The sequence below is a fragment of the Theropithecus gelada genome, chromosome 1, assembly GCF_003255815.1.
Source record: "Theropithecus gelada isolate Dixy chromosome 1, Tgel_1.0, whole genome shotgun sequence".
Taxonomy (NCBI): Eukaryota; Metazoa; Chordata; class Mammalia; order Primates; family Cercopithecidae; genus Theropithecus; species Theropithecus gelada.
In genome coordinates this window covers 14,012,385-14,040,160 of record NC_037668.1, presented here as the reverse complement: position 1 = coordinate 14,040,160, position 27,776 = coordinate 14,012,385, and the positions used below count along the sequence as shown (strand labels likewise).

Sequence of the window (27,776 nt, the reverse complement as noted above, 5' to 3'; positions counted from 1 at the left end):
TTTAAAAAACCTTTTTTCTCTTGGCTTCCTTGATACCTAAGTACCTTATAATCTACATATTCAAAATTAACTTGGTAATTTCTGCTTAACCTCCTTCCCAGGTGAATGGCATCATCTGCAAGTTGTCCAAGCCAGAAACGTAGAGTAGTCATCCTTGACTCCTTCCTCCTTTTCACTTGTTAACTACCTCTTACATGTTTCATAGCTGGATTGCTGCAACAGCCTCCTAACTGCCCTTTCTCCAGTTTCGCTCCCATTCAATCTAGAGTAATACTCTGGAGGGAAAGATCACAGTTATACTGGCCACTAGATTCTAAATATTTGCTATAGGTAAGTTTGAAATTAGGCACCAAGCTTCCTGACAACCAAGGCAAAACTGAAGGGAAAGTAATCTTCATACTTCTTAATGCTTATTCTAATTCTAACACTCTAAACCAAATTTCTCAGGAGGAGATTTATAAAGGAAGCAATAAATGATGTAATGAACAATGGCTCAACAATATTCCTATGATATATCCTATAATTTCATTTGGCAAGTATTTATGGAGTACTTACTACAAGCCAGGCACCATGCTCACCACTGGGGATAAAACAGTGAATGTAGCTGTTTCTTATCTAATCTCATTATTAAAACCGAGTTTTTGCATAATATTAAATGCAATCCTCTGAAGACAATTTGGCTGGGAAAGGGCTTATTTCCCAAGCCATCCCTGCCTGGTAGTTTAAAACCAGGGTCAAAATAACAGCTACTCAGTGTTCCCCTGCTTCCTGCAACCACCCTAACACTGCCATCCACATGGTCCTGCCCTGGGTCAGGACTTCCAGTCTCTCTCTTTCTCTCTCTTTTTTTTTTTTTTTTTTTTGAGATGGAATCTCACTCTGCCACCCAGACTGAAGTGCAGTGGCACAATCTCACCTCACTGCAACCTCTGTCCCCCGTGTTCAAGCGATTCTCCTGCCTCAGCCTCTCGAGTAGCTGGGATTACAGATGTGTGCCACCACACCTGGCTAATTTTTGTATTTTTGGTAGAGACAGCATTTCACCATGTTGCCCAGGCTGGTTTCAATCTCCTGACCTGAGGTGATCTGCCTGCCTCAGCCTCCCAAAGTGCTGGGATTACAGGCGGGAGCCACCGCACCCGGCCCAGCCTCTTTTAAATTGCAGCTCACTGACACTACTATCACACACAAAATATGTCTGGATTCCCCATGGTTTGTCTCACATGTGTTGACAAACAGTGCTTTTAACAACCACATGAAATCTGCTATTTTCCACCCTCACTTACTCTGGTTTCTTTTGGAGATCTGCTGCTAAGTTGTTCCCCACACCTCCCCACACTCCCCCTCCAACACAACACGTGAGCCCGGACAGGACCATTGCTGTATTAGTCCGTTTTCACACTGCTATAAAGATACTACAATTTATAAACAAAGGAGTAAACTTACTCACAGTTCCGCATGGCTGGGGAGCAGGGAGGCCTCAAGAAACTTACAGTCATGGCAGAAGGGGAAGCAGGCACCTTTTTCACAAGTTGGCAGACTACAGAGGAGAAAGAAGGAGGAATTTCCCAACACTTATAAAACCATCAGATCTCCTGTGTGGAGAGAGAGATCCTTCTTTCTCTTCTTATAAAGCCATCAATCCTACCGGATTAGGACCTCACATTTATATCTTCACTTAATGAAAATTGTTACTGGAAAGGGGTCCTGATCCAGACTCCAAGAGAGAGTTCCTGGATCTCCAGCAAGAAAGAATTTGGGGTGAGTCCATAAAGTGAAAGCAAGTGTATTAGAGAAAAAGAGAAACAAAAGAATGGCTACTCCACAGACAGAGCAGGGGCATGGGCTGCTCGACTGAATATATGTATGGTTGTTTCTTAATTATATGCCAAACAAGGGGTGGATCATTCATGAATTTTCTGGGAAAGGTGTAGGATTTCCTGGAACTGAGGGTTCTCCCCACTTTAGACCATATAGGGTAACTGCTGGCCACAGCATTCTTAAATTGTCATGGTGCTGATGGAAGTCTTTTGGCATGCTAATGTATTATAATTAATGTATAAGGAGCAGTGAGTTTGACCAGAGGTCACTTCCATCAACATTTTGCATTTGGTGGGTGTTGGCCAGCTTCTTTACCACATCCTGTCTTATCAGGAGGGTCTTTTTGACCGGTTTCTCGTGATACCAGTCCTGCTGACCTCCCATCTCATCCTGTGACTGAGAATGCCTAACCTCCTGGGAATGCAGCCCAGTAGGTCTCAGCCTCATTTTACCCAGCCCCGATTCAAGATGGAGTCACTATGGTTCAGATGCCTCTGACAAAATCACCTCTGTCCAAATATAGTCACTTAGTGGGTACGAATTTGGCGGGGGACACAACTGAGTCCATAGCAAACAGTATGCGATTTTGAATCACATCAGCACACACAATAAGACTCTGAAAAGTGAGTCTGTTGGCTTGGCTGGAGAGAAAACTGTGACAATGTGTAGTGTTCCAAAATGACCCTTCCTGCATCAGGGAGCACTCAGAACCTTCCAGCTTGGTGAACAGAATTTGCTCTCAGGCCAGGAGCCATGCTCTGTAAGTATGTTGTCTTTACATCTGGCCCAGTTTGATCCAAATATAGGATTTAGAATGATTAAAGAAATAGATGGCATACACCAACTCTCCTCACAAATGTGTCTCCTCTCAATTTGGCCTTCACCTTCAGATAGACACATAATGGATCCCAGATTGTGTCCTGTTGCAAAGATCCGGGAACAGAGGCTTGGGATACCTGTATATGAACAGAAACCAGACTAGCAGGTGGTAAGCCTGGCATTGTCCTGTGTTCTTAGGCTCTTTTTTTTTTCTTTTTCTTTCTTTTGAGATGGAGTCTCCCTCTGTCGCCCAGGCTGGAGTTCAGTGGCTTGATCTCAGCTCACTCAAGCTCCGCCTCCCGGGTTCACGCCATTCTCCTGCCTCAGCCTCCCGAGTAGCTGGGACTACAGGCCCCCGCTACCATGCCCGGCTAGTTTTTTGTGGGGTTTTTTTTTGGTTTTTTTTGGGGTTTTTTTTTTTTGTTTTTTTTGGTTTTTTTTTTTTTTTTTTTTTTTTTGTATTTTTGGTAGAGACTGGGTTTCACCGTGTTAGTCAGGATGGTCTTGACCTCCTGACCTCATGATCCGCCCGCCTCGGCCTCCCAAAGTGCTGGGATTACAGGCGTGAGCCACCGTGCCAACTTAATCACTGGGACACCCACAGGCAAGGCCTGGCTTTTTCCACAAGAAATATTCTGGATGGAAGTAAACACATCAGTGAGCTTAAAGTTCTACATGATCACAATGACTTAAGCTTGAGAATTTTTTTTTTTTTTTTTTTGACACGGAGTCTGGCTCTGTCGCCCAGGCTGGAGTGCAATGGCCGGATCTCAGCTCACTGCAAGCTCCGCCTCCCGGGTTTACGCCATTGTCCTGCCTCAGCCTCCCAAGTAGCTGGGACTACAGGCGCCCGCCACCTCGCCCAGCTAGTTTTTTGTATTTTTTTTAGTAGAGACGGGGTTTCACCGTGTTAGCCAGGAAGGACTTGATCCCCTTGACCTCGTGATCCGCCCGTCTCGGCCTTCCAAAGTGCTGGGATTACAGGCTTGAGCCACCGCGCCCGGCCGAGAATTTTTTAAAAAGAGAGAAGGGAGTAGTAAATGACTAAATATAAAGCACCTAGTGCTGTATTTCGCAAATGGTGATCACTCAGCAGGTGTCTCAGCTCCTCCCTTCAGCAACCAGGCTTCCAGGACCGGAAGGAAGTCTTCTGCATTCAAAACTAGACTCAAACTACTCCCCTCCACCACCCAATTCTACTCCTGTGCTCGCGCTTCTCCTGCCTGGCAAATTCCATGGCCCGACAGATTCACTTCCATTCCACGGCCGGACCAGGAACGTCAGTGGGCCACCCATGCCTGGAAAACGGCTGGCTGGGCCAGAGGGGCGAGGACCGCTGCAGAGCGGGGATGGTACCAGCCACTTCTTGGCAGCCGCGGTACGCGCAGCCTTATGGGAGCTGTAGTTCCCACAACTCCGAGTCTCCAGGCGAGGCGTCACTGCAGGACTCGTTTTCCCGTGCTCCTGTGCGCGGGTCCACTTGGGACGGGTCCCTGGGTAGGTGAGGTGGGTAGGAGCTTGCTTATAGAAAAGTGGAATCGAGTCGTCCTTGTTAGTGGAGCCGCTGCCGCCAGGGAACTCAGAGCCGGTTCCTGTTCCTTCAAGAGTGATGGAGGCCAAACTTGAAATACAAGTTTAAGTTTCCCCATAGGGCAAAAGATAAGGATCCGAACTCCCCCGGCCCGGTGTGCAGCAGGAGCGACCAACCCCGACCCGGGTTAAAAGTCCCAGGGACTCTTCGCTGCCGCCACCTCCTGTTCTCTCCCCACGTTCCCACTCGGGGTCTCCCTCAAGGCCGGGAGGCACAGCGGTCCCTGCTTGTTGAGGGGCTGGATGTACGCACCCGCAGGTTCCCGCGGACTTGAGGGCGCCCGCTGAGCCCCGGCGCCCGCAGAGGGCTTGTGTTTGCCTCCTGCAGCCTCAACCCGGAGGGCAGCGAGGGCCTACCACCATGATCACTGGTGTCTTCAGCATGCGCTTGTGGACCCCGGTGGGCGTCCTGACCTCGCTGGCGTACTGTCTGCACCAGCGGCGGGTGGCCCTGGCCGAGCTGCAGGGGGCCGATGACCAGCGTCCAGTCGACCGCAGCCTGCTGAAGTTGAAAATGGTGCAGGTCGTGTTTCGACACGGGGCGCGGAGTCCTCTCAAGCCGCTCCCGCTGGAGGAGCAGGTGAGAGGTCGGCCCGGGCCGGGGCTGGTGGGGCGAGGACCGTGTGCCAGGCCAGGCGTCTCGCCGGAACACACATCTTCAGAGCTTTACTCACGCGGAGCGGGGCTCGGGTTGGGTCCAGAAGAGGGGAAAACAGCAGTAGCCAGTTCCTCCCCAGGCTCTTGAGCAAAGGACCTGCTGGGGGTAGGACAGCCCCGGAACTTCCCGTTTTGCCCTGATGGCGCAGTAAGCGCTTCTTAAGACGCATGGGAGTCGCCTGGGGATCCTGCTACGTTGCAGATTCTGATTCAGCAAGTGTGGAGTAGTGCCCCAGGTCAGCATTTCTATTAAGTGTCTGGGTGAACATGAGTACAAGGGTGCAGTGCACTTCTGTGTGACAATTTTGAAGGTGGTTTGTCAGCTGAAGGGACTTTAGTGACAGGAACCACTCTTAACTGAGATCACAGTGGATAAGGTCGTTGCCTTTGGAAACAAACTTTATAACAGTTTTTTCTCAGGGTTTGCTGGAGGCCATTTGAGATCTGAAGTTTTTTTTTTTTTTTTTTTTTTGTAACAAGTGTTGTATTCTAGGGTTCTCTTTTTCTGTTTAAGGTTACTAAACCTATAGTGGAAGGGATTTGAGGTCGGAAAAAATTAAAAATGGGCTAGTCTGTGGCTGTTATGTCTTAAATAATTTTGTCAGGATAATTTTGTCAGGATAATTATAACTAAAGCACGAATAGTTTTTAAAAAAATTATTATCTTTCCTGGATGTGACTTTTCACGGCAGAAAGGCCTAGTGAAGAGGAATAGGCAACCTGAAATCCCCAAACACCCAGGTATTACACATGTGGAGTGATGTATCGTTGGTCTTCCAGGTTGGTGTTGGAGGAGGTCCAACAGATTGTCCAAAATTGATGTTAGGTATACTCTTCATAATCATAGTTGCTTTCTAGAAACCTTCAGGATTGTGTCTTTACATTGTACAACTGGAAACCCATTTTTCAAAATTGGCCGCACATGAAATTAAACTTCTAAAGCATTTTCCACATAAATAAATACATTTGGAAGGCACTTAATTCATTACCAGATTTCTGGTTAGCCTTACTCTGGCTGTATCACATGCTCTCTGGTACTGGGATTGCTTCTTTCATTTTGATTCTTTGATTTTTTTTTTTCAGTCTTTTACTTTGCCTTTCTATATTAGATCACTAAATTTTCCTTAAGATTTTGTATACAGCCCATCTCTGATGCTCCCCTTCCCCCAGTTCTTCTCTATTCTTGGTACAGAAGGACTGGGGAATCATATGTAGGAATATATATTATATTTACCTAGAAGACAAAAAGTTATCGGTGGTAACAGAGAATAAAACTTTGAATGTGCAGGCCTAGACCTAGTATGTACCATATATATACACCCTGAAGGCCCTAGGAAAAGATTTAGATTCTTTTAGGGCTTTATCCCTGAGGGAGAGTGGGTGTGTGATGGGTATCTTCTGCCTTTATGGTTGAAGGGTCCATTGTAGCTTAGGATACCAGCTTCATTCATCTTCAATGTGTGTAGCCACAAAATAGCATCTGAATCCATGGCCTGACTTTGCAATTAGAGAAGGCATATTACCTCTCCTCTCTGCTCATATTCTCCAGACTTTAGGCAGATGCTTTCAACACCTTTGGTTATCTAGTATAAAGTCATGTGCATAAAAATCAGGGGTGAACCAACTCTCTTTCAGTTTAGGCTATGAGCAAATATTAACCTCTTAAAACTTGTTTCTGGATAGTCTCTGTCAGGTGTTCATTTCAAGATCCAATTTGATAGAGATTGTTATTGGAATTTTTTATTTTATTTTATTTTTTTCTGAGACAGAATCTTACTCTGTTGCAAGGCTGGAGTGCAGTGGTGCGATCTCGGCTCACTGTAATCTCCGCCTCCTGGGTTCAAGCAATTCTCTTGCCTCAGCCTCCGGAGTAGCTGGGACTACAGGCACGCGCCACCACACCTGGCTAATTTTTGTATTCTTAGTAGAGACGAGATTTCACCATGTTGGCCAGGATGGCCTTGATATCTTGATCTCATGATACGCCCGCTTCAAGCCTCCTAAAGTGCTGGAATTACAGGTGTGAGCCAGCGCCCAGCCATTATTGGGATTTTTTAATCTTCTTGGTTCTGCTATTAATTATAGTCAGAAGGGACTGCCTCGCAAAACTTTTTTGTCTTTAGTACATGTTTCCTGATTTCTGACTGGTTTATAGATTAATGTATGTGACAAGTCACTTCATTCAGTCATCTCACAAATGCTCAGAAAGTAGCATGATTTAAAATTAGATGTTTTGGCTGGGTGTGGTAGCCCATGCCTGTAATCCCAGCACTTTGGGTGCAGTCCCAGCTACTCAAGAGGCTGAGGCAGGAGAATGGTGTGAACCCGGGAGGCAGAGCTTACAGTGAGTCGTGATCGCGCCACTGCAGTCCAGCCTGGGCAACAGAGGAAGACTCTGTCTGCAAAAAAAAAAACCACTAGATGTTTTGGCTGGGTGCGATGGGTCACGCCTGTAATCCCAGCACTTTGGGAGGCTGAGGCAGGTGGATCACAAGGTCAGGAGTTCAAGATCAGCCTGGCCAAGATGGCGAAACCTCCTCTCTACTAAAAATACAAAAATTAGCCTGGTGTGGTGGCGGGCGCCTGTAATCCCAGCTACTCAGGAGGCTGAGGCAGGAGAATTGCTTGAACCCAGGAGGCGGAGGTTGCAGTGAGCCGAGATCGTGCCACTGCACTCTAGCCTGGGTGATAGAGCAAGACTCCATCTCAAAAACAAAAAACTAGATGTTTTATTGTTTTCTTATGGCTTGAATGGCTGTTGGTTTAACCTGTTTTGCTAAAAGATTGTGCTTTGGACATAAAAATATAGAACTTGATTGGCCTTTTTTTTTCCCCCCCCTCCCCCAATCATTAGAGTAGATCCAAATGCACTATCAAAAGAAAAGATTTGGCACTGCTTCCAGGCTTCCCTCAACTCCCCTGGGTGTCAAGATGGCCTCCACCCAGGGAGGTTCCTCAGTTTTTATAAAATAAAGTCTAACCTACCCCAGCTTCACTGTTGATTAAGACATTTGGGTCCTTATTTATTTGACAATATAGATGAGCTGGGAAGCATGTCAGTATCTTTTGTTCCTTAGTACCTTTCCAAAGCTCAGCTAAAAGAAGTGGTATTCAAGAAGCATTACATGAGGGATGTGCTAGTCAGTCCACCCATTCTTCGGGATCGATAGTTCTTAACCTTGGTGGAACATTGAAGTCAACTGGGAAGCTTTAAAAAATACACAAGCCAGGGTCTCCTTCTGAAGAATTCTAATTTAATTGGTCCAGGGTATCCAGATAATGTAAAAGACTCTCTGGTGAAGCTTGAGAATTATCTGGACTGAAGAGCATTAAAAAAGTGGAGGCCTCCCTTTTTGGGGGGATAATCCAAATGTGATTATCCCAGGATGGGACTCAGGCATCAGTAACTTTTAAAAAATGTCCTGGTAATACCAGTGTACAGACAAGGTTTAATATGATTGCTTTATTTTAAAATCTACACCTGGAAGGTTTTTCTTTACTTTTATGTAGATTTCTTCTTTTATTTGGAATGTAGTATTTCAATCCCAGTACCAAATTGCCTTCGCTGAAATGTGCTTTGGTAAGACGCTATCATTCTGTGTTGAGAGAACTAGGAGAAACAGTCCCACAGAACTCATTGCTATGACTGCTGAAAAGATGTTCATTATATTACTCTATCCTCTTTATGAGGACCCTTGGGAAGAATTTGTCTGTTAGCATTAGAAATGGTGTGCTTCTCCTGCACACTTGGCTTGCCTTTTTCTTTAGTCTAGCTGATCAAATTTCTTTCTTTATGTAAAAGTCCAGTAGCTGGGTGCCAAGTCTGTTGCCCACCTATAGTAAGTAAACAGATCTTCTTGTTGTACATATTTTAGTAACCATGTTACTGCATCCATTTCTTTGTCCCTACATTTGTTTCCTTTTGTCTTTCTTGCCTACTTGGGATTGGTTGTCTTACTATATTTTAATTTTTGCTCTATCTACTTTATTACCCCTTGAAGTTGGGTATATATAAAATAAGTAAAGTTATCAAGTTAGTCTTTGCCACTAACTGGGAAGCTTAAGAGCAGGAATGAGAATGAGAGTGTGTATGTGGAGTGGACACTATTATATGAAACTGATGTATCATCCATTCTTGAAAATCTGAAAACTTGTACTCTAGACTTGACATGACCTGGACTCCAGTCTCCTAGGGGACACCAAGGGCCCTCTCTTGGTGAATGTGGCTAACAGGAGATTTCTTAGTGAGGCTGAATGGCCCTGTGGAGCTTTGTGTCACGCCCTGTGGTGGACACTGGAACTACATGAATGGATAATTCAGTCTTGCCTTTAAAGGAGTTTTCAATGTGATAAAGGAGAGAGACAACAGACAACAATTAAGGGAATATGTTGGGAGCACTGGGAACACAAAGAAGGTGTCTTCAAATGTCCAAAACTGAAATCAGCTTTCCACCTGTTTTTCTGTCTCAGTCTTAGTTTTAGTCAAGGAATACCTCCATTACTAGGCTCAAAAATCAAAGTAGTCATTTTTGTTGTTGTTGTTCCTCTGTGTTTACCTACCAACACAGCCCCCAAATAAAGCTTTCATTTACTCACTTGCCAAGTCTAACTCACATGTCTTACATCTATCTCTTCTATTCCTACTGGCTTAGATGAGGCCTTAGGCTCTCACGTGGGCTATTGCTAACATCTCAAAATAGGCTTTTCTGCATCTAGTCTTCCCATTCCAATTGTGATATATGCTGCCAGGTTTCAGATTTATTCTGTGGAGCCCCTGGGCTAAGGTGATGTTGAGCAGCTGGGGCTGTAGGATCCTGCTCCTACTTCAACTAGAGAAATTCCAGTTTTTGCCTTATGTGTACAAATCTAAGTTTAACTTTACTCGGTGTTTTCTGATTTAAAAATTGGAAAACCATTCCCTGGTTGAGGCAAACCAAACCACTTCTTTGCCATACACATTCTTCACCATCTCTGCTTTGCTCAAGCTTTCTAGTTATTTTTGGAATTCTGAATGCCACCCTTTTTAAGTACAGGTATTTGCTTGTCTAAATACTATTCATTTAAAATGCTATTCCCTCAATGAAACTTTTCCTGAATCCCCAGCCAGAAGAGAAGGTCTGTCTTGCTTTTGAACTGCTATGCCTTCGTATGGTTTCTTGCAGCACATGTCAGCTTCTATTATGGCATTACTGCCATTTACATTCACAGCTGGCCTTTTTTCTTTACTAACTTGAAAACCCAGGAAAGGCAGGGTCAAGTTTTCTCAAGATGGGTATCTTCTACAAGAGCTGGCAAATTGTTAGAGCTATTAATTGTACCTACTGTGTGTGAGACCCTTTGCTGGGAAACAGAGGTCAGTAGATGACCCAGTCTCTGTTCTCAGGAAGCCAAGTCTACTGAACAGGACAGACCAATAAAGGAGCTCGTTTAATACACTTTGGTAAAGGCTACTAAAGAGAGCCACTGAAGCAACTGTGAAAGCATAAGGCCATGACCAAGGTTTCTGGGAACATTTAAGTTGAGTCTTATGGAATGAACAAAAGTCTTTCTAGATGAATGAGGAAAGAAAATTCCAGGCATAAGAAACATGATACTGAAAGGCCATGAAATATGAGAAAGGAAACAAAGTTGTGTGGCTAGAGAGTTAAGTGTGTAGAATAGGGAAGAAGTGGTAAGGGGGCTGCTAGAGAGGAGGTGGGGCCACATGAGCCATGAACCCTTGAAGGGTTTTTTATCCAGAGGGCTTAGAGTGTCAGAAAGAGGGAGCAGTGATTAACTGTGAAAGAAGGAGGAAGGCCTCTCTATGAACATCTGGTCCTCTGATGTGTCAGAAGGAGGTTCAGGTGTTGGAGACCAGGTGCCAGTGGGACTGACACGTGCCTTTGGGAAGAATAGAGGGCTCCCTCTATGCAAAGAGAATCTGAGGCTCCCAGTGCCATTATCCTGGGATAGTTCTGGGAGGGATGAAGATAAATATGATGATATGTGACATAGTAGGTTTCTAAATGTTAGTTTTAAAACTAAACAAAGTAGTAGGAAATTGAGTTAAATTTTTTTTTTTATTATAAATGTTATAGGAATTCATATTTAGAAGATAACCATTGAAAGCTGGAGTGGTCAGTGATGGGGAAGTAAGATTTGAGCTATCCTTGAACATTGAAAACAAAGTGATGGACAGATAGGAACAGGAGTCCCTCCAAGCAAGAGAAGCAAGCTGGAAGGCATCTTTGCAGAAGCAGTGGGCAACCTTTGGGTTGGAGGGGAGGAGAGAAGCAGTGAAGCTGAGTACAGGGGCTGGGCAAAGGGGTAGAAGTCCTTTTTTAAAATTTATTTTTTTAAGAGATGAGGTCTTGCTATGTTGCCTAGGCTGATCTTGAACTCCTGGTCTCAAGTGATCCTCCCACCTCAGCCTCCCAAAGTGCTAGGATTACAGGTATGAGCCACTGCACCCAGCCATGATGTAGAAGTCCTTGAAGGACAGATGTTTACCTCTGAGACATTAGGAAAAAGCTACTGATAGTGGCTTAGCAAGATTAATTAGGTGATTTTGAAATATACAATGCATTATTATTTATTGTAGTCACCATCCTGTACAATCGATCACTAAAGCTTATTCTTCCTGTCTAACTGAAATTTTGTACCCATTAATAAAAATCTCTCCTTTCCCCATTCACTGCATGCCCCCCCCAGCCTCTGATAACCACCATTCTGCTCTCTAATTATGTGAGTTTGACTGTTTTAGATTCTACATATACAAGCATACCGTGAAGATATTGCAGATTCAGGTCTAGACCACCATAATAAAGCAAATATCGCAATAAAGTGAGTCCCACAATTTTTTTTTGTTTCCCAGTGCATATAAAAGTTATGTTTACACTGTTCTGTATCCTGTTATGCAATAGCATGTCTAAAAATGTACATACCTTAATTTAAAAATGCTTTATTGTTAAAAAGTGCTAGTGATCACCTGAGCCTTCAGTGAGTCATGATCTTTTTGCCAATGGAAGGTCTTGCCTTGAGTTGATGGCTGCTGACTGATCAGGGTAGTAGTTGCTAAAGGTTGGGGTGGCTGTGACAATTTTTAAAAATAAGGCAACAGTGAAGTTTGCCACATTGATAGACTCTTCCTTTCATGAAAGATTTCTCTGTAGCTTGTGACACAGTTTAATAGCATTTTACCCACAGTAGAACATATTTTGAAATTGGAGTCAATCTTCCCAAACTCTGCCACTGCTTTGTCGATTAAGTTTCTGTGATAAATCCATTGTCGTAATTTCAACAGTGTTCACACCATCTTCACCAGGACTAGATTCCCTCTCCAGGAACCACTTCTTTGAAGTAACTTCTCATGCATTCAAGTTTTATCATGAGACTGCAGCAATTCAGTCAAAACTTAAGGTTCCACATATAATTCTAGTTCTCTTGCTATTTCCATCACATCTGCAGTTACTTCTTCCACGAAAGCCTTGAATCTTCAAAGTCATCCATGAGAGTTGGAATCAAATCTTCCAAACTTCTGTTAATGTTGCTATTCTGACCTCCTCCTCATAAATGTTCTTAATGGCATCTAGAATGGTGAATTCTTTCCATAAGGTTTTCAATTTACTTTGCCCAGATTCATCAGAGGAATCACCATCTAGGGCAACAATAGCCTTACAAGATGTATTTCTTAAATAATAAAGACTTGAAAGTCAAAATTACTCCTTGGGCCGTGGGCTATAGAAAGGACATTGTGTTAGCAGACACAAAAACAACATTAATTTTGTACATCCACATTAGAGCCTTTGGGGTGACTAGGTGCATTGTCAAAGAGCAGTAATATTTGGAAGGGAATCCATTTTTTCTTTAGAGCAGTAGGTCTCAACAGTGGGCTTAAAATATTAAGTAAACCATGCCGTAAACAGATGTGCTGCCATACAGGCTTTGTTGTTCCATTTATACAGCACAGTCAGTACATTTAGTATAATTCTTAAGGGCTGTAGTATTTGCAGAGTAGTAAATGAGCCTTGGCTTCAACTTAAAGAAACCAGCTGCATTAATCTCTAATGAGAGTCAGCCTGTCCTTTGAAGCTTTGAAGCCAGGCATTGACTTTTTCTCTTTAGCTGTGAAAGTCCTAGCTGGGATCTTCTTCCTATATAGGCTGTTTCTTCTGCATTGAATATCTCCATGTTATCAATAAGGTTGTTTCACTTTCTTATTGTTTGTGTGTTCACCAGAGTAGTACTTTTAATTTCCTCCAAGAACTTTTCCTTTGCATTCGTAACTTGCAAGAGGCATAGGCTTTGGCTTATCTTAGCTTTCTACATGCCTTCCTCACTAAGCTTAATCATTACTAGCTTTTGATTTAAAGTGAGAAACTTGCAACTTTTCCTTTCACTTGAACACTTAGAGGCCATTGTAGGGTTATTAACTGGACTAATTGTAATATTGTTGTGTCTCAGGAAATAAGGAGGCTCCAGGAGAGGGAGAGAGATGGAGGAAAAGCCAGTCAGCAGAGCACTCAGAAAACACATAACATTTATTGATTAAGTTTGCCATCTTACATGGGTGTGGTTTATGGCACTCCCAAATAGTTAAAATAGTAGCATCAAAGATCACAGAGTTTAGAATCAGCCTGGGCAACATGGCCAGATCCCATTTCAAAACAAAAAATAAATCACAAATCATAGATCACCTTGACAGATTTAATAATAATGAAAAAGTTTGAAATATTATGAGAATTACCAAATTTTACACAGAGACATGAATGAGCACGTGCTGTTGGGAAAATGGCACTGATAGACTTGCTCAATGCAGAGTTACTCCAAACCTTCAATTTGTGAAAAATGCAGTATCTGTAAGGAGCAATAAAATGATGTATGCCTATGTTACTAAAAGGTTGACTTTACATATTTTCACCACGTAAAAATGAAAGCATGTGAGCTGGTAAATTTCGTTTACATTAATCATATATCAAACATAAATGTATATCAAGACATCACATTATACTCCATAAATATATACAATATACAGTTATTTGTCAATTAAAATATAAAATATTTAAATGCAATAAAAAATATTTTTTCCAAAAAGATTAATTAGTTGGCTATGGATGGATGGATTGTGCAGGTAAAAGGGAGGAGTTTGTCACAGGCTTTTGCCTGTAGTAATAAGGTTTACATTGTACAATAAGATAATGGAAGGACCATTGGGGAGGACTTTTCTTCTAGGTAGTGATCAACAGGGCTTGCTGTGGGGATGGTGGATCCACAGAGAGACAAAAGTATGAGGTTTGGGGCCTAGGAGAACTGTGGTAACATTGAGAGGGACATAGTAAATTGGGAAGGGGAATTGGTCTATGGGATTAGACTTGTTTTTAAAATTGAAGTCATCACATCTGACTCAATGAGTGTCAGAGTTTTATGGACAGTTGGAGCTATGAGACCTGTGGCCACTAGTGATGTTTTGAAATCATTACAGCACAGCTGGGGCAGGAGCCAGATTGCAAGGAATAACAGAAGATCGTGAAAAAGCAACATCTTCCTAGGTGGCAGCTGCTTGTTTCACGAATTGCATGAAAGGAGGAGAAAAATGTAGTAGTTACAAGGGACATTAAGTAGAATCCTTAAGCTGGGATAGGGCATAGAAACCTCCAGATTAATTCCTTATAAATTCTTACACACATATGGTCACTGATATCATATTTCTTTCATCCATCTCTTCATTCATTCACTATGTATCCGCATGCCAGGCATTCTGGTCACTTCTCCCCTTTACTTCAGTGTGGGCTAAGTGCCAGAGCAGCCCCTTAGCAGTCATTACTAGTGTAGCAATAACAGGACTTAGGCTAAGGACACCTGGAATAATAAATGACCGTCTTTTCTTCCCTTAATTTCAGCTAACATTTCTTTCCTTCCATCCCATGGGAAGGTGCAGGCCTAGTGTCAGTGATTCCAGCCATGTGTTCTGAGTACTTTGAGATGTTAATGCAGTACATTTCAAGAACCATTTTTAAACAATGTGTTTTTTTGTTTTTGTTTTGTTTTGTTTTGTTTGTGTGATACTAACAGGTAGAGTGGAACCCGCAGCTATTAGAGGTCCCACCCCAAACTCAGTTTGATTACACAGTCACCAGTCTAACTGGTGGTCCGAAACCATATTCTCCTTATGACTCTCAATACCGTGAGACCACCCTGAAGGTGAGCAATGCTTCCTTGCTCGGGGGAGCCCCACTGCAAAGGTTGGGTGGTTTTCTCTGGGCTGAGTTCAGCAGGCTGTCAGGTGTTTTCATTCTTCTTTCTCTTTCTTCCCTACTTTAGGGGGGCATGTTTGCTGGGCAGCTGACCAAGGTGGGCATGCAGCAGATGTTTGCCTTGGGAGAGAGACTGAGGAAGAACTATGTGGAAGACATTCCCTTTCTTTCACCAACCTTCAACCCACAGGAGGTCTTGTGAGTCACTTGAAAAGGGATGTTGCACTTAATTTAAGGTCTTGAGCATGAGGATACCTGTCCTGACTCCCAAAGATGGTTCCTACTCTCACCCAAGGTAGTTTGGGGGACAATTTGTCATGCTGCATACCCTTATGTCACAGGATCTGGTGAACAGGTGGTTCCTGGAGGTCACATTCATTGGACTTTGAGTCTCTTGAGGGCAGACATCCCACAGAGAAGTAAAGCTTTCTTCCTAGTTCCATAGTTCTCCTTATGTACTCTTGAAAGACCCCTGGAGCCTCTGTGGAATAAAATAAGAGTGTATATAATTAAATATTCCTTTTATGACTGTCACTGTCTTCTCATTTTTTTCAGTATTCGTTCCACTAACATTTTTCGGAATCTGGAGTCCACCCGTTGTTTGCTGGCTGGGCTTTTCCAGTGTCAGAAAGAAGGTTCGTATTTGGGATCCCAGTCAGTCCCTGTCCCTGGGGTTCTTGCTTCTCGCTTCCAAAGCCCCTGTCCCTTTCTCGGTGCCTGTTCCCTTGATTTGTTTTCTCCTGCATGTGTGACTTCCAGTGTGTACCTAGTCCGGTGGGTCCTTCCCTGTCTGGCCTTATGGTGCCCCTGCCAGCCTGACCTCCACAGTAGCAGCAGTGTAGCAGCTGCTCTGATCTGCCTCTGGCTCCTGGCTTCTCCCCTCAAGCTTCTACACAAGCTGCACAAGGCAGTCTTAACCATGTTTTGTAAACACTCGAGGGGACTTTTTGTTTAGGTGAGACATTGCTGGAAAGGAAGGACACTGGGCCCCAACACTGCTGCTACTGCCCTAATCTTGGTAATAATCCATAGCGTGAACAGTGTTCTGTCTAGCCTTTCCTAGTTGAGAAAGTCCATCAAGTTTGGGTTTTGATATATTCAGCCCCTGAATGGTTGTAGTCAGTGGTTCCTAACCTTGTCATCCCCAAGGACTGAGTTAATTATTTTCCCTCGTGGATCCCATGTGTTGAGAGCCTTTGGCCATTACATGAAGCTTCATTTTGTCATTTGTAATTGACTCAAATTTACATTTAATCACTGGTCTGAGTTTCAGATTATCATGACCTCACTAAACAGGTGCCACAAAGCAAAGGTTCTTGTTACTTTGTTTAGCTTTTTGGCAGTATCTCAAATAGAAACAAAATTTCCATCACACTTTTTAAGAAATATGTAAAATAATAGAACCTTCAGGAAAGAGGAGTCTGGTCTTACCCCCAACTGGGTTGGATACTGCTGCTAGTTCTGGCTGTAGTTGGCTGCTGCACACAAACAGTACGTGTCTAGGTAACATAAAGCAGTTTGGGCTGCCCCTTACTTCTTGGGAGGCCTTGAGTTTAGGAATGACCCACAGCGCCTGATCTTCTGAAAGCTCTCCATTGCTTAGCTTCTAAAAGGTAAAGATCTTCTTAGAAACATCAGAAGTGGTACTGAGAAGGAAAGATGTTTCTTGGTGGCAACATTTTCTTTAGGCAAGTCCCAGACTGAGAATGTCCCAGGTTTCCAGCACGGAAGGAAATCACTAGCCTCAGGTGCAGGTGTCTGGGTAGCAGCTCCCTGCGCTGGACCCACAGGTGTTGGGACTCCAGTTTGACTTCTTTCCTAGCTACTTCCATGCCTTTCCTATATGAAGGGACTTGAATAAAGAATCCCAGAAGGGGCCGGGTGTGGTGGCTCACGCTTGTAATCCCAGCACTTTGGGAGGCTAAGGCGGGTAGATCATAAAGTCAGGAGTTCAAGACCAGCCTGGCCAAGATGGTGAAACACCCATCTCTACTAAAAATACAAAAATTAGCCAGGCACGATGGTGGGCGCCTGTAATCCCAGCTATTCAGGAGGCTGAGGCAGGAGAATTGCTTGAACTTGGGAGGTGGAGGTTGCAGTGAGCCAAGACCACACCACTACACTCCAGCCTGGGTGACACAGCAAGACTCCATCTCAGAAAAAAAAAAAAAAAAAAAGAATCCCAGAAGGTGGCACTGTTGGTGGAAATGCTGCAACTTTGGGATATTGCTTTAGGAGTAAAATCCTAGAAAAATCCCAGAGGTTACATGTAAGCTACAGAGAATCAGGCTGTGGGGAAAGCTGGAGATTGTTGGTCTGCCCACTTGGCCAATCATTTGCTCAGTGTACATTTGTCTACTCAAGTGTGCCTTATTTATCATAAACTGTGGGTCCAAAATCCAGACAGCATTATTAGACCCCAGATGGAACTATTAGAGGTTTATAATTTTATTAGTGTTATATAAGTTTAAGTCATAGTTATTCTAACACATAAAGGACCTAGTACAGTCATTCCACAGTATCCAAAAGGGATTGGTTCCAAGACAACCCTCTCCCCTGGCAGATACCAAAATTTACAGATGCTCAAGTCCCTTTTATAAAATGGCATAGCTTTGTACGTAACCTATGCCCATCCTCCCATGTACTTCATATCATCTCTAGATTACTTTTAATACCCAATACAACACAAATGTGATGTATTATCCTGTACTGTTTTCTAATTTGTTATTTTTATTATGTTAGTTTGTATTGTTCTTTTTTTCTTAAATATTGTTAATCCATGGTTGATTGAATCCATGGATGTGGAACCCAAGGATGTGGAGGACCAATTGTATGCAACAAACTTTGTTCTAAGAACTTTGCATATATTAACTTGTTTAATTCTTGTAATAACCCTATGAGGTAGGTGTCATTATCCCCTTTTACAGATAAGAGAACCAAGACACAGAGAGGCTCAATGACTTGCCCAGGGACACAAAACTGGTAAATGGTGGAATTAGGATTCAAACTCTGGCAGTCTTGGTTCAGAATCCTACTTTTTCGTTTTATGCTCAACTGTTTCTTTGAGGACATGTATATCTGGAGGCGGCATCAGATCATTTGGTTTGTCCTTTTCACAACACATCTTGCAGAACCCCAGGATTCTTCAGAGGGGTCTCAGAAAGTACAGAAACGGAGGGGATGGGACATGCAAGTGGACTATGCTTTGGATCTCCACCTTGCAGCCATCAGCACCTCTTCTTTTATTATTATGCTTTACATAATAGTTGGAGGTTGGAGGAGGTTCTGTGGCTGATATAGTCCCACCCCTTCGATGTACAGATGAACCCCAGAGAACGGTAGTGACTTCCCAAGGCGACTCTGCTGGTTAGTTGTGGACTGAAGACTAAACTCATGACTTTCAGTGTGGTTTCTTCTTCTGTTCACACCAATCATGTGTGTGTGGATTCTGATATTCTAGTGAAGTTATAGGCTACTTTTAAAGCCCTTGGTTCTGACTATCCATAAGTTGGGAATAAATACACCTTTTGGGACTTTGATTCAGCTGATCACTCTGCAGACTGACCTCAGTGAATCCCAAATTGCTGCTGGGGAGCTACTTCTTTTGCCATCAGGCTTGAGTGGTGTGGAAAAAGAACCTACCACACAGAGATGGCACTTGCCATCTCCGGCACAGAGCAAAGCCTGGGAAGGTGTTAGAACACCTTCTTTGGGCATTGACAGGAGGGGACAACGGTACTGAGGAGCTCTGAACAGCAGTGAGCTGCCATGAGAGACATAAGAAACATTGTTTGTAGTTTCTTTGGTTAGATCTTTGGTTAGACCAGCCATTCATCTAAAAGCCTGGCTTTTTATTTTGGGCAAGGCTATGGGGTCTCTGAGAGGATCTGTGGCCTTGCGTTCACTTTTCTCAGTTTGTTATGTGATAAGTCACTATAGTGGCCTATAGGACCAGGCTTTGGGAAGCAAGATAGTAACTTAGTTCTGATAACGCTACTCTTTATCAGAATGCCCAGATGCTGGTAGTGCTTTACAGCAGGGATTTTTTGGAAGGGGTCAGGGAGTTGCCAGTCTGATTCAGGTCTATTACCTGCTCTAGTCTATTTGTGGCCCAATAGGAGGGCTTGTGCTAGACAGAACAAGGCTGCTGTGACTTACTGTTTCCATTGCTCAGATTATAGGAGAGCCCCCTTTGGCAGGGCCAGGGCATGTGGAGGGCATGCTCTGTCCTTAAGGAGTAACCTTGATGATCTGCCTCTAAGAGCAGATCTCTGCTCCATCTCTGTAGACAAAGAGAAGGGGGTGGAGATGCTGGGAAGAACAAGCTGAAGCCTCTGCCTGCCTGTGCTTCCTACCTTTCTTCCAGGACCCATCATCATCCACACTGATGAAGCAGATTCAGAAGTCTTGTATCCCAACTACCAAAGCTGCTGGAGCCTGAGGCAGAGAACCAGGTAACTGCTCCTGGTTTCTTGCTCACCAGTGGGGGACAGCCTTTTACCACCTTTGCTGGCAGAACTGTCTGAACTGAGGGCCTGCCCAGGCTTACCCTACTGGCGAATAATGGATGGGAAGGTTTAAATTACACTTAAATGTGACATCAGCTGTCTAGGGAGTGAAGAAGTCTTATTCATAGTGACAGACCCATGGTGAAGGTCAGGAATTCTGAGAAGAGCCGCACGTTGGGCTAGCAAGATGATACATACAGCCACGAGTAGGCCTTTGCCATTTACAAAATATTATCCTCCTGACGACCCGGGGCTCTCAGGTGGGGCAGATGAGGAAACCAACAGGTTAAATAAAAGATGACTGAGACTGTCTTTAACCTGCAAATCCAGGTGTACAAGCCCAAGAAGACACAGACTTTTCTTCTCTTACCAATATGTTTCTATGTAGGATAGATTGGTTTGGGCTGATGACACTTTTCAGTTATCAGGTATCTCTAGGCTGCACTAAGATTATATGGCATTCCATAAAGAAAAGAGAATGCTGTTTTCAGACACACGTGGGCCATGCTTCCATCATTTTTTATATAATGCAAATGCTAGAGTGAGATTTGGAAAATTCATCCTGTTATCCTAACCCTGGTACTTGCTAACTTATGTTTACAAGTCATTTGACCTTATAGAGCCTTAGTTTATGCATCTATAAAATTGGGATAATACCAGCTAACCCCAGTGGGTTGTGGGGATTAAATGGTATCCCAAATGATAATCCCAAATGTGAAGTACACTTTGTAAACTGTTAATCACTATAGAATATAAGACATTACTCTTTGTTTTTTTGTCAGAGGCCGGAGGAAGGCTGCCTCTTTACAGCCAGGAATCTCAGAGGATTTGAAAAAGGTGAAGGAAGGGATGGGCATTGACAGTAGTGATGAAGTGGACTTCTTCATCCTCCTGGACAACGTGGCTGCTGAGCAGGTGAGTCCTGGGGTTGGGGAGCCTGGGATAATAGCCTTGGTGGGCTGGCTCCTGAGTTAAAACTGGGGGGAGAGAAGTGGGTGGAGGCCTCCTGGTTTGGAGGCAACTGTGATAGGACCTGCAGATAGAATGGATGTGGGGACTGAGGGATAGGGAGCAATCGAGGAAGACTCCTTACCCAGGCAGGAACACAGACACTGAACTCTAGACCAGAGCTTCTTGAGGCATGTTCCCCAGAACACCCAATATGCAAGTGTGTGTTTGGGCAGGTGGGGGCAATGGTTGGAAGGGATGAGTAGGGTCTAAAAATTTTGGAATCCCTATTTATTGTATCACTTCTTGAGAGTACTATATGTACATCAACACATTAAAAAAATCTGAGATGCCTTTCATAAAGAAAGCTGGTTAATCTTTAAGTCTGTTTTCCTTAAGCTTATTTAGCCATAGGATCTTTTTTTCTGTAATAAATATATAAAGAAGACTGATAATGGGAAAGGTTTCTCTAGATTCAGAAGTTGGACATCCAAAGGTGTATAGGATCCTCCCTCCTTCTCTTGTGAAAATAAAATGGCAGTGTACCCTGAAGGCAGAAATGCACCTTGCTCTTATGTGTAAAACAGGTTTAAGGTTAGAAGGCAAGAGTTCATATCATATATTTGTATGGCGTATTTTTTAGAAGTCATTTTGGGAAAACGAAGGTCAAGTAGGAATTTATGAATTCCTTACTTTGGATTTTATTCATTTTTTTTTTTTTAAGTTAAAAAATACAGGCTGGGCACGGTAGCTCATGCCTGTAATCCCAGCACTTTGGGAGGCCAAGGTGGGAGGATCACGAGGTCAGGAGCTCGAGACCAGCCTGGCCAATACGGAGAAACCCTGTCTCTACTAAAAATACAAAATTTAGCCAGGCATCGTGGTGCACATCTGTAGTCCCAGCCACCCAGAAGGCTGAGGCAGAAGAATTACTTGAACGTAGGAGGCAGGGGTTGCAGTGAGCCGAGATTGCGTCACTGCATTCCAACCTGGGTGACAGGGTGAGACTCATCTCCAAAAAAAACCCAGAAAAACAGGCCAGGCACGGTGGCTCACGCCTGTAATCCCAGCACTTTGGGAGGCCAAAGCGGGCGGATCACGAGGTCGGAGATCGAGACCATCCTGGCTAACATGGTGAAACCCCGTCTCTACTAAAAATACAAAAAAAATTAGCCGGGTGAGGTGGCAGGCACCTGTAGTCCCAGCTACTCAGGAGGTTGAGGCAGGAGAATGGCGTGAACCCGGGAGGTGGAGCTTGCAGTGAGACGAAATCGCACCACTGCACTCCAGCCTGGGCGACAGAGCAAGACTCCGTCTCAAAACAAAAAAAAACAAAAAACAAAAATGCTAATCATTTTGGAGTAGATGGGGAGTCATCAGAAAGGGAAGAAACCCTTTCTTTTTTTTTTTTTTTTCCCCTGGCCTTCAGATAGCTAGTAATAGCTTTGGAAGAGCTTTATAGACATATCTTGAGCTGTTAACAGACATAGCTGTTCTTGAGCCCGTCTTCTCTTCCCAGGAGAAGACAGGCTCCTGCAGGTTCCATGGGAGCTGATCAGTTGCTAGAATCAGTAGGTGAGAAGCATTTTTTTCTAAAACTCCATGTGGCCCTTTCAGGCACACAGCCTCCCAAGCTGCCCCATGCTGAAGAGATTTGCACGGATGATTGAAGAGAGAGCTGTGGACACATCCTTGTACATACTGCCCAAGGAAGACAGGTGAGGGGCCTCTCACTGCTGGCATGAAGTCACACTTGGTCAGACATCCAAGTGTATGGGGAAGAGGAGTTCATCAGGCCCACTCACGCCTGGCAGCTGATGTCTCCGTGTGTAAGGAGGCTGAACCCCACTCTGCCCGCCTGCCAGTAGACCCTAGGTCTTTGCACTTCTGCAGCTGGAACTGGTGACCTAGTGCTTCTGTTCCCTGTTATGCAGAACCAGGAGCCACCACTCTCCTGACTTTATCACTTGCCTTTTCCTTTTGCTTTAAGGTTTAAAGGATTTGGGTGGCAGGGAGCTGAAGAAAGAATATTCATTTCTCTCTTTAGTCATCATGTTACAATTTACAAATCATTTTCACATTCTCACTGTGAGGTGAGAGAGATACCTTTCTCCCTGGCTTTATAGATACAGAAACTGAGGCTGGGAGATGCTGCCTCCCTGGTCTAGGCCCAGCTAGCAAGTGATGGAGCCAGAACTTGGACCCAGATCCACTGACTACCTATTCTGTGTTTTCGCTATATGACTCACAGTGAGGGCTCTGTTTCTAGGTGTGTTTCCTGACTACCAGAATGGAAAGTTTTCCTCTTACCAAATTTCGGAAGACACCTTTTTTTTCTGATTGGTTGAGAGCATTCAGCTTGCACTAAAAATAGGTGACTTGATAGAGGAGGGGAGGTAGGAAGTAGTCCGGGGAAAGATGAGTAGGGGGGAAAGGCATCTAACAGTTCAAGAATTTGCACGGTTGAGTGCCTAAGGATAAGAGCCCTTGACTGCATTCCTTCCACTCGGAGTCAGTGTGTCCACTTTTGTGCAAGCCTAGGGTGTCCAGAAGGTTCCTACCAAGCCACACAGCTTGCTGCCACTCCCTGGGACTTGCCAGCTTCCCTATTCTGTTTGTGCAGGGGCCCCACCGTACCTAAGTTGTTACTTACTGCCTTCTCCTTTATCAACACACACACACACACACACACACACACACACACATATTTAGTAAATATTTTAAGCTGTGAGGATCATGCAATTTCCGTTAAAACTACTCATCTCTGCCCTTGTAACATGAAGCAACCAAAGACAATATGCAAACAAATAGACACAACTGTGTGCCAGTAAAATTTATTTACCAAAACTGGTCAGATTTGGCCTATGGTGTAGTTTGCTTTGTTCTGGTGTAAATCACTTTAAACAGGCCGGGCGCGGTGGCTCACACCTGTAATCCCAGCACTTTGGGAGGCTGAGGCGGGCGGATCACGAGGTCAGGAGATCGAGACCGCCCTGGCTAACACGGTGAAACCCCGTCTCTACTAAAAATACAAAAAATTAGCCGGGCGTTGTGGCAGGTGCCTGTAGTCCCAGCTACTTGGAGGCTGAGGCGGGAGAATGGTGTGAACCCGGGAGGCGGAGCTTGCAGTGAGCCGAGATCGCACCACTGCACTCCAGCCTGGGCGACAAAGCGAGACTCCATCTCAAAAAAAAAAAAATCACTTTAAACAGGACCTTGTCTATTCCATTCCAATTAGCCCTGATTTTATAAAACTAACATTTCTTCAAGGACAAATGGTTACAACCTCACAAGGTCATACAACTTGGCTTTGCCTGTATATATTCTTCTGAAAAGTATATGTTGCATACAGTATTGGTTGCCTGTTCTTCATCCATTGCCGCAACATTCCTTGACGTATAAAGATGGTCATTTACCCAATCACCACGAATAAGGATTTGTCTAAGCCAGTCATGGCAACCTTGTTTTCATTTGTCAGTAACTGGGTTCTGGGAATTCTAGGAGGGGTATTTTTTTCTCTTTGATAAAAAGTAAGAAGCACAAAAACAAGGAGAAGACTGGCCCCTGAAGGCTCCATGGAAGCTAATCAGCTGCTAGGATGAGTAGATGAGAAACATTTCTTTCTTCTATAGTAAGTGGACTTTGTTCACTACTGTGAGTGAATGTGCTTTAAGCTGCAGTAGTCACCTGTGGTCGTGATGGGACAGGCCTGAGAATGAAAGTGGTGAAGCCGCGGAGCCAAGCCTGGGAGCACGACCACTGAACCTCTTCTGTAAAATAAATAACACATAAATAAGAAATGACCTTATGGTCTAAACTCCAAAAGAAGGAAGGCTGGCACATAGGAAACAAAATTTAGGATGTTCTTGTTACTTCTGATTGTTTTTCTAAGGGCCTTCTAGAATTCCTGGAAATTATTACCCCTTCTCCTTCCTAGCTTTGTCAGCTTTGTTCTTTGATTCCTCAAGGCCTAGTTGGTCACGGCTTATCCAGGTTATCACCCTCCTGCTCCCTCAGCCCCTCCCATCTCAGTTGTGTTCACAACAGGTCTGTGTGCTGGTGCTTGTGTTGTTGGGAGTCTTTATTCACAGAGGACCCCAAGACCAGCCTCAGTGCCGTTTCTCTCCTTCTGGCCCATTGCTAGCCCTTATGCATGACTTGCCTTTTTCTCAGCTCTGTCTGATTGGACTCATGAGGTCCTGGGGGCAGAATCAGTCTGTGTCTCCTGAATGCTGAGTGCCCTCTAGGTGCTTAAATGTTGTTCACTTTTCACAGGGAAAGTCTTCAGATGGCAGTCGGCCCATTCCTCCATATCCTGGAGGGCAACCTGCTGAGAGCCGTGGATTCTGCCACCGCACCCAACAACATCAGGTACCTGGCACAGCAACTCTGCTTTGTGCAGCTAAGGGCCATGGGGACTTCTGGCTGCAGGGAGGGAACCCAGATCTTAGGGAGGCAAGAATCAGGCTGTCAGTGACCAAAGGTAGGTGTTTAACAGGCCCCAAGTCTCAAAAAGGTTCACAATCTTTTAACCTTTCTTCCTGCTGCATCCCTCCTACCATGTTTTGAAAATTTTAGTTTAGTGAAAAGAACCTCAAATTTCCTGTTGCTTTCTCTCTTTCTCTTCTTTTTTTATTAATTGAAGATATGTCAAACAATAGCCAATTATGATGTGACACTGATTTGATATGATAATAGTCCAAAACAAAGATAATTGCTTAATGGATTGTGTAGTTTGAACCACTTTCATTGAGTGTAAAGAAGGTATGATATCCATAAGGCATTTAAAAATGTTGGAAGTGGCCGGGCGCAGTAGCTCACGCCTGTAATCCCAGCACTTTGGGAGGCCGAGGCGAGTGATCACGAGGTCAGGAGACCGAGAACATCCTGGCCAACATGGTTAAACCTAGCTCTACTAAAAATATATAAATTATCTGGGTGTGGTGGCATGCACCTGTAGTCCCAGCTACTCAGGAGTCTGAGGCAGGAGAGTTGCCTGAACTCAGGAGGCAGAGGTTACAGTGAGTCAAGATCACGCCACTGCACTCCAGCCTGGTGACACAGCGAGTCTCTGTGTCAAAAAAAAAAAAAAAAAAAAAATGTTGGAAGTGGCTCATGAGCCTCCATTGCCATTTTTGTAGCCTTGAATCCGAGGTTGGGACTACGGCTGTGGAATATTACATGTCCTAGGCACTTGCTAAGTGTGGTCTGCAGACAAACAGCTTCACCATTGCCCAAGAACTCATCAGATTCTCAGGCTCCAGCCTGATCTACTGAATCAGCATCTGCAATTGAACAAGATCCCCGGGTGACTGATATTCACCTGAATTTTGGAGAAGCACTGTTGTGGTATTATGCATAGCTAGAAGCTCATGATGGCATAAGAGGAATAGGGGACAATGAGTTGAAACAGGAACTTTGGGCCAGGATTTGTAATAGCAAATCTTGTGAATGCCATTTCCTATCCTTCACAGTACCTGCAACGACAGTACATTTTTGCTGGCTTTTGCCACCTTGCCACCCTCTGCCTTGGATCTTTAGAATACCACAGGATCCAATGCTAGTCTTCTAGGATGGGGGTTCATAAATAAAATCCTTGGTCTTTCCTAAGAGATGGATACTGGTGTCAGGCAGATGTAGATTAAAATGGCATTCTTATTACCAATTAAAGCCATTTGGAGAATGTGCTGAGGGCCAAATGGGCTTATGAATATTCTTTTGAAATAAACTTAATACCCCAAAACTTTAAGCCTCCCCAACAAGGAGCACACCTTGCCCTACTAAACTCATCCCATGACTGAGAGTAGGAAGAGCATTCATGTAGGCTGGCAGGACCCAAAGAGAGAAGAGAGGTAGGGCCTAAGCCAGACATGCTCAGTTTCTTCTTTGAAACTCACCAGGGAGGAGTGAGTGGGTGGCAAGGAGGAGGCCAGGAGAGTTTCTCTGGCGAAGACCCTCCTCATGAAGACACGGGGAGTGGGAACAAGGGTTCTTCCCACGATCGATTGCAAAGGAGTTTTATACCAGGCTCAGCTGATTTCTAGATGTCACCTGGTTTCTCAGGCAAGTGTGTCTTACTTAAAGGAGGCAGGCCACATCCTGACCTTCAGAGTCCTGAGGTAGAGAATTGTGGAGAGCGGTTTCCTCTTGCAGAAAGCTGTATCTCTATGCGGCTCATGATGTGACCTTCATACCACTCTTAATGACCCTGGGGATTTTTGACCACAAATGGCCACCGTTTGCTGTTGACCTGACCATGGAACTCTACCAGCACCTGGAATCTAAGGAGTGGTTTGTGCAGCTCTATTACCATGGGAAGGTAATACCCCTGAGGTGGGGTTGGGTGGTGGTGAGGCGCCCTCCCACAAAACCCACCCACCTGAGTTAGCACCAAGTCCCCCTCCTCAGGCCCAGTGGAGTCTCCCTCGGCACAGTCAGCTCTCTAAATCCTATAGGGCAACTCCTGGCTATGCCCACGGGTCAGGCAGAACTTGACAGATGGTGGCAGGATGGGGCTTGGGCCTTATCCCAGTTCTGTTACAGACTCCTTCTAGGAAGAGGGTCCCCCTCCTCTTCTCCTGAGTGTCCCCGTCAGGATGTAGCCTCCTGGCTGTGAGGCCTGTTTTGCAGATTGTTGATGGTATCTTTGGGAGGTGATGTGTGCTGCTGTTAGCACCCATAGTGTTGGCTGCTTCATCAGGGCTGGGGTCCAGGGCAGAGGCTGGAGCACGCCCCAGGGATGAGCCTGTTGGTTCTCCCAGCTCAGGGATGTAACTTGACTGTTTCTTCCCAGTCAATTCAACACTTTTTGAGTGACTTTTACAAGCAGAGCATAGTACTTTTATTCTGGAAGCTGACCGGGTAGTGGTGCCTTCCTGTCTGTAATATGTATGCACACATATACCACGTGGGTCAGTGCCTCTCAGATCTCTGGGCTCAGCTGGAAATAGCAGAAGGACAGGCTCCTTGCTGGACCCGCTGAGTTATGTCTCTTCCGCAGGAGCAAGTGCCGAGAGGTTGCCCCGATGGGCTCTGCCCACTGGACGTGTTCTTGAACGCCATGTCAGTTTATACCTTAAGCCCAGGAGAATACCACACACTCTGCTCTCAAACTCAGGTGATGGAAGTTGGAAATGGAGAGTAACTGATTTATACAAGCAGGATGTGTTGATTTTAAAATAAAGTGCCTTTATACAATGCC

General features: G+C 44.5%; 1 protein-coding gene across 1 annotated transcript; it reads left to right on the top strand.

Moving 5' to 3' along the window:
* Positions 1 to 3,660: 3,660 nt before the first annotated feature.
* On the top strand, positions 3,661 to 27,776 carry ACP6 (acid phosphatase 6, lysophosphatidic). Its single transcript, XM_025375575.1, has 10 exons — positions 3,661 to 4,810; positions 14,938 to 15,066; positions 15,187 to 15,317; positions 15,675 to 15,754; positions 19,486 to 19,573; positions 20,410 to 20,542; positions 22,193 to 22,293; positions 24,851 to 24,946; positions 26,729 to 26,894; positions 27,576 to 27,776. Exons 1-10 carry the CDS (start codon positions 4,592 to 4,594, stop codon positions 27,717 to 27,719), a joined length of 1,287 nt encoding a protein of 428 aa, XP_025231360.1. The 5' UTR covers positions 3,661 to 4,591; the 3' UTR covers positions 27,720 to 27,776.

Coding starts and splice junctions, on each gene's coding strand:
- ACP6 (XM_025375575.1), top strand. CDS start 4,592: ATGATCACTGGTGTCTTCAGCATGCGCTTGTGGACCCCGGTGGGCGTC. Junction 15,318..15,674: donor TTCAACCCACAGGAGGTCTT/GTGAGTCACTTG, acceptor CATTTTTTTCAG/TATTCGTTCCACTAACATTT. Junction 20,543..22,192: donor ACAACGTGGCTGCTGAGCAG/GTGAGTCCTGGG, acceptor TGGCCCTTTCAG/GCACACAGCCTCCCAAGCTG.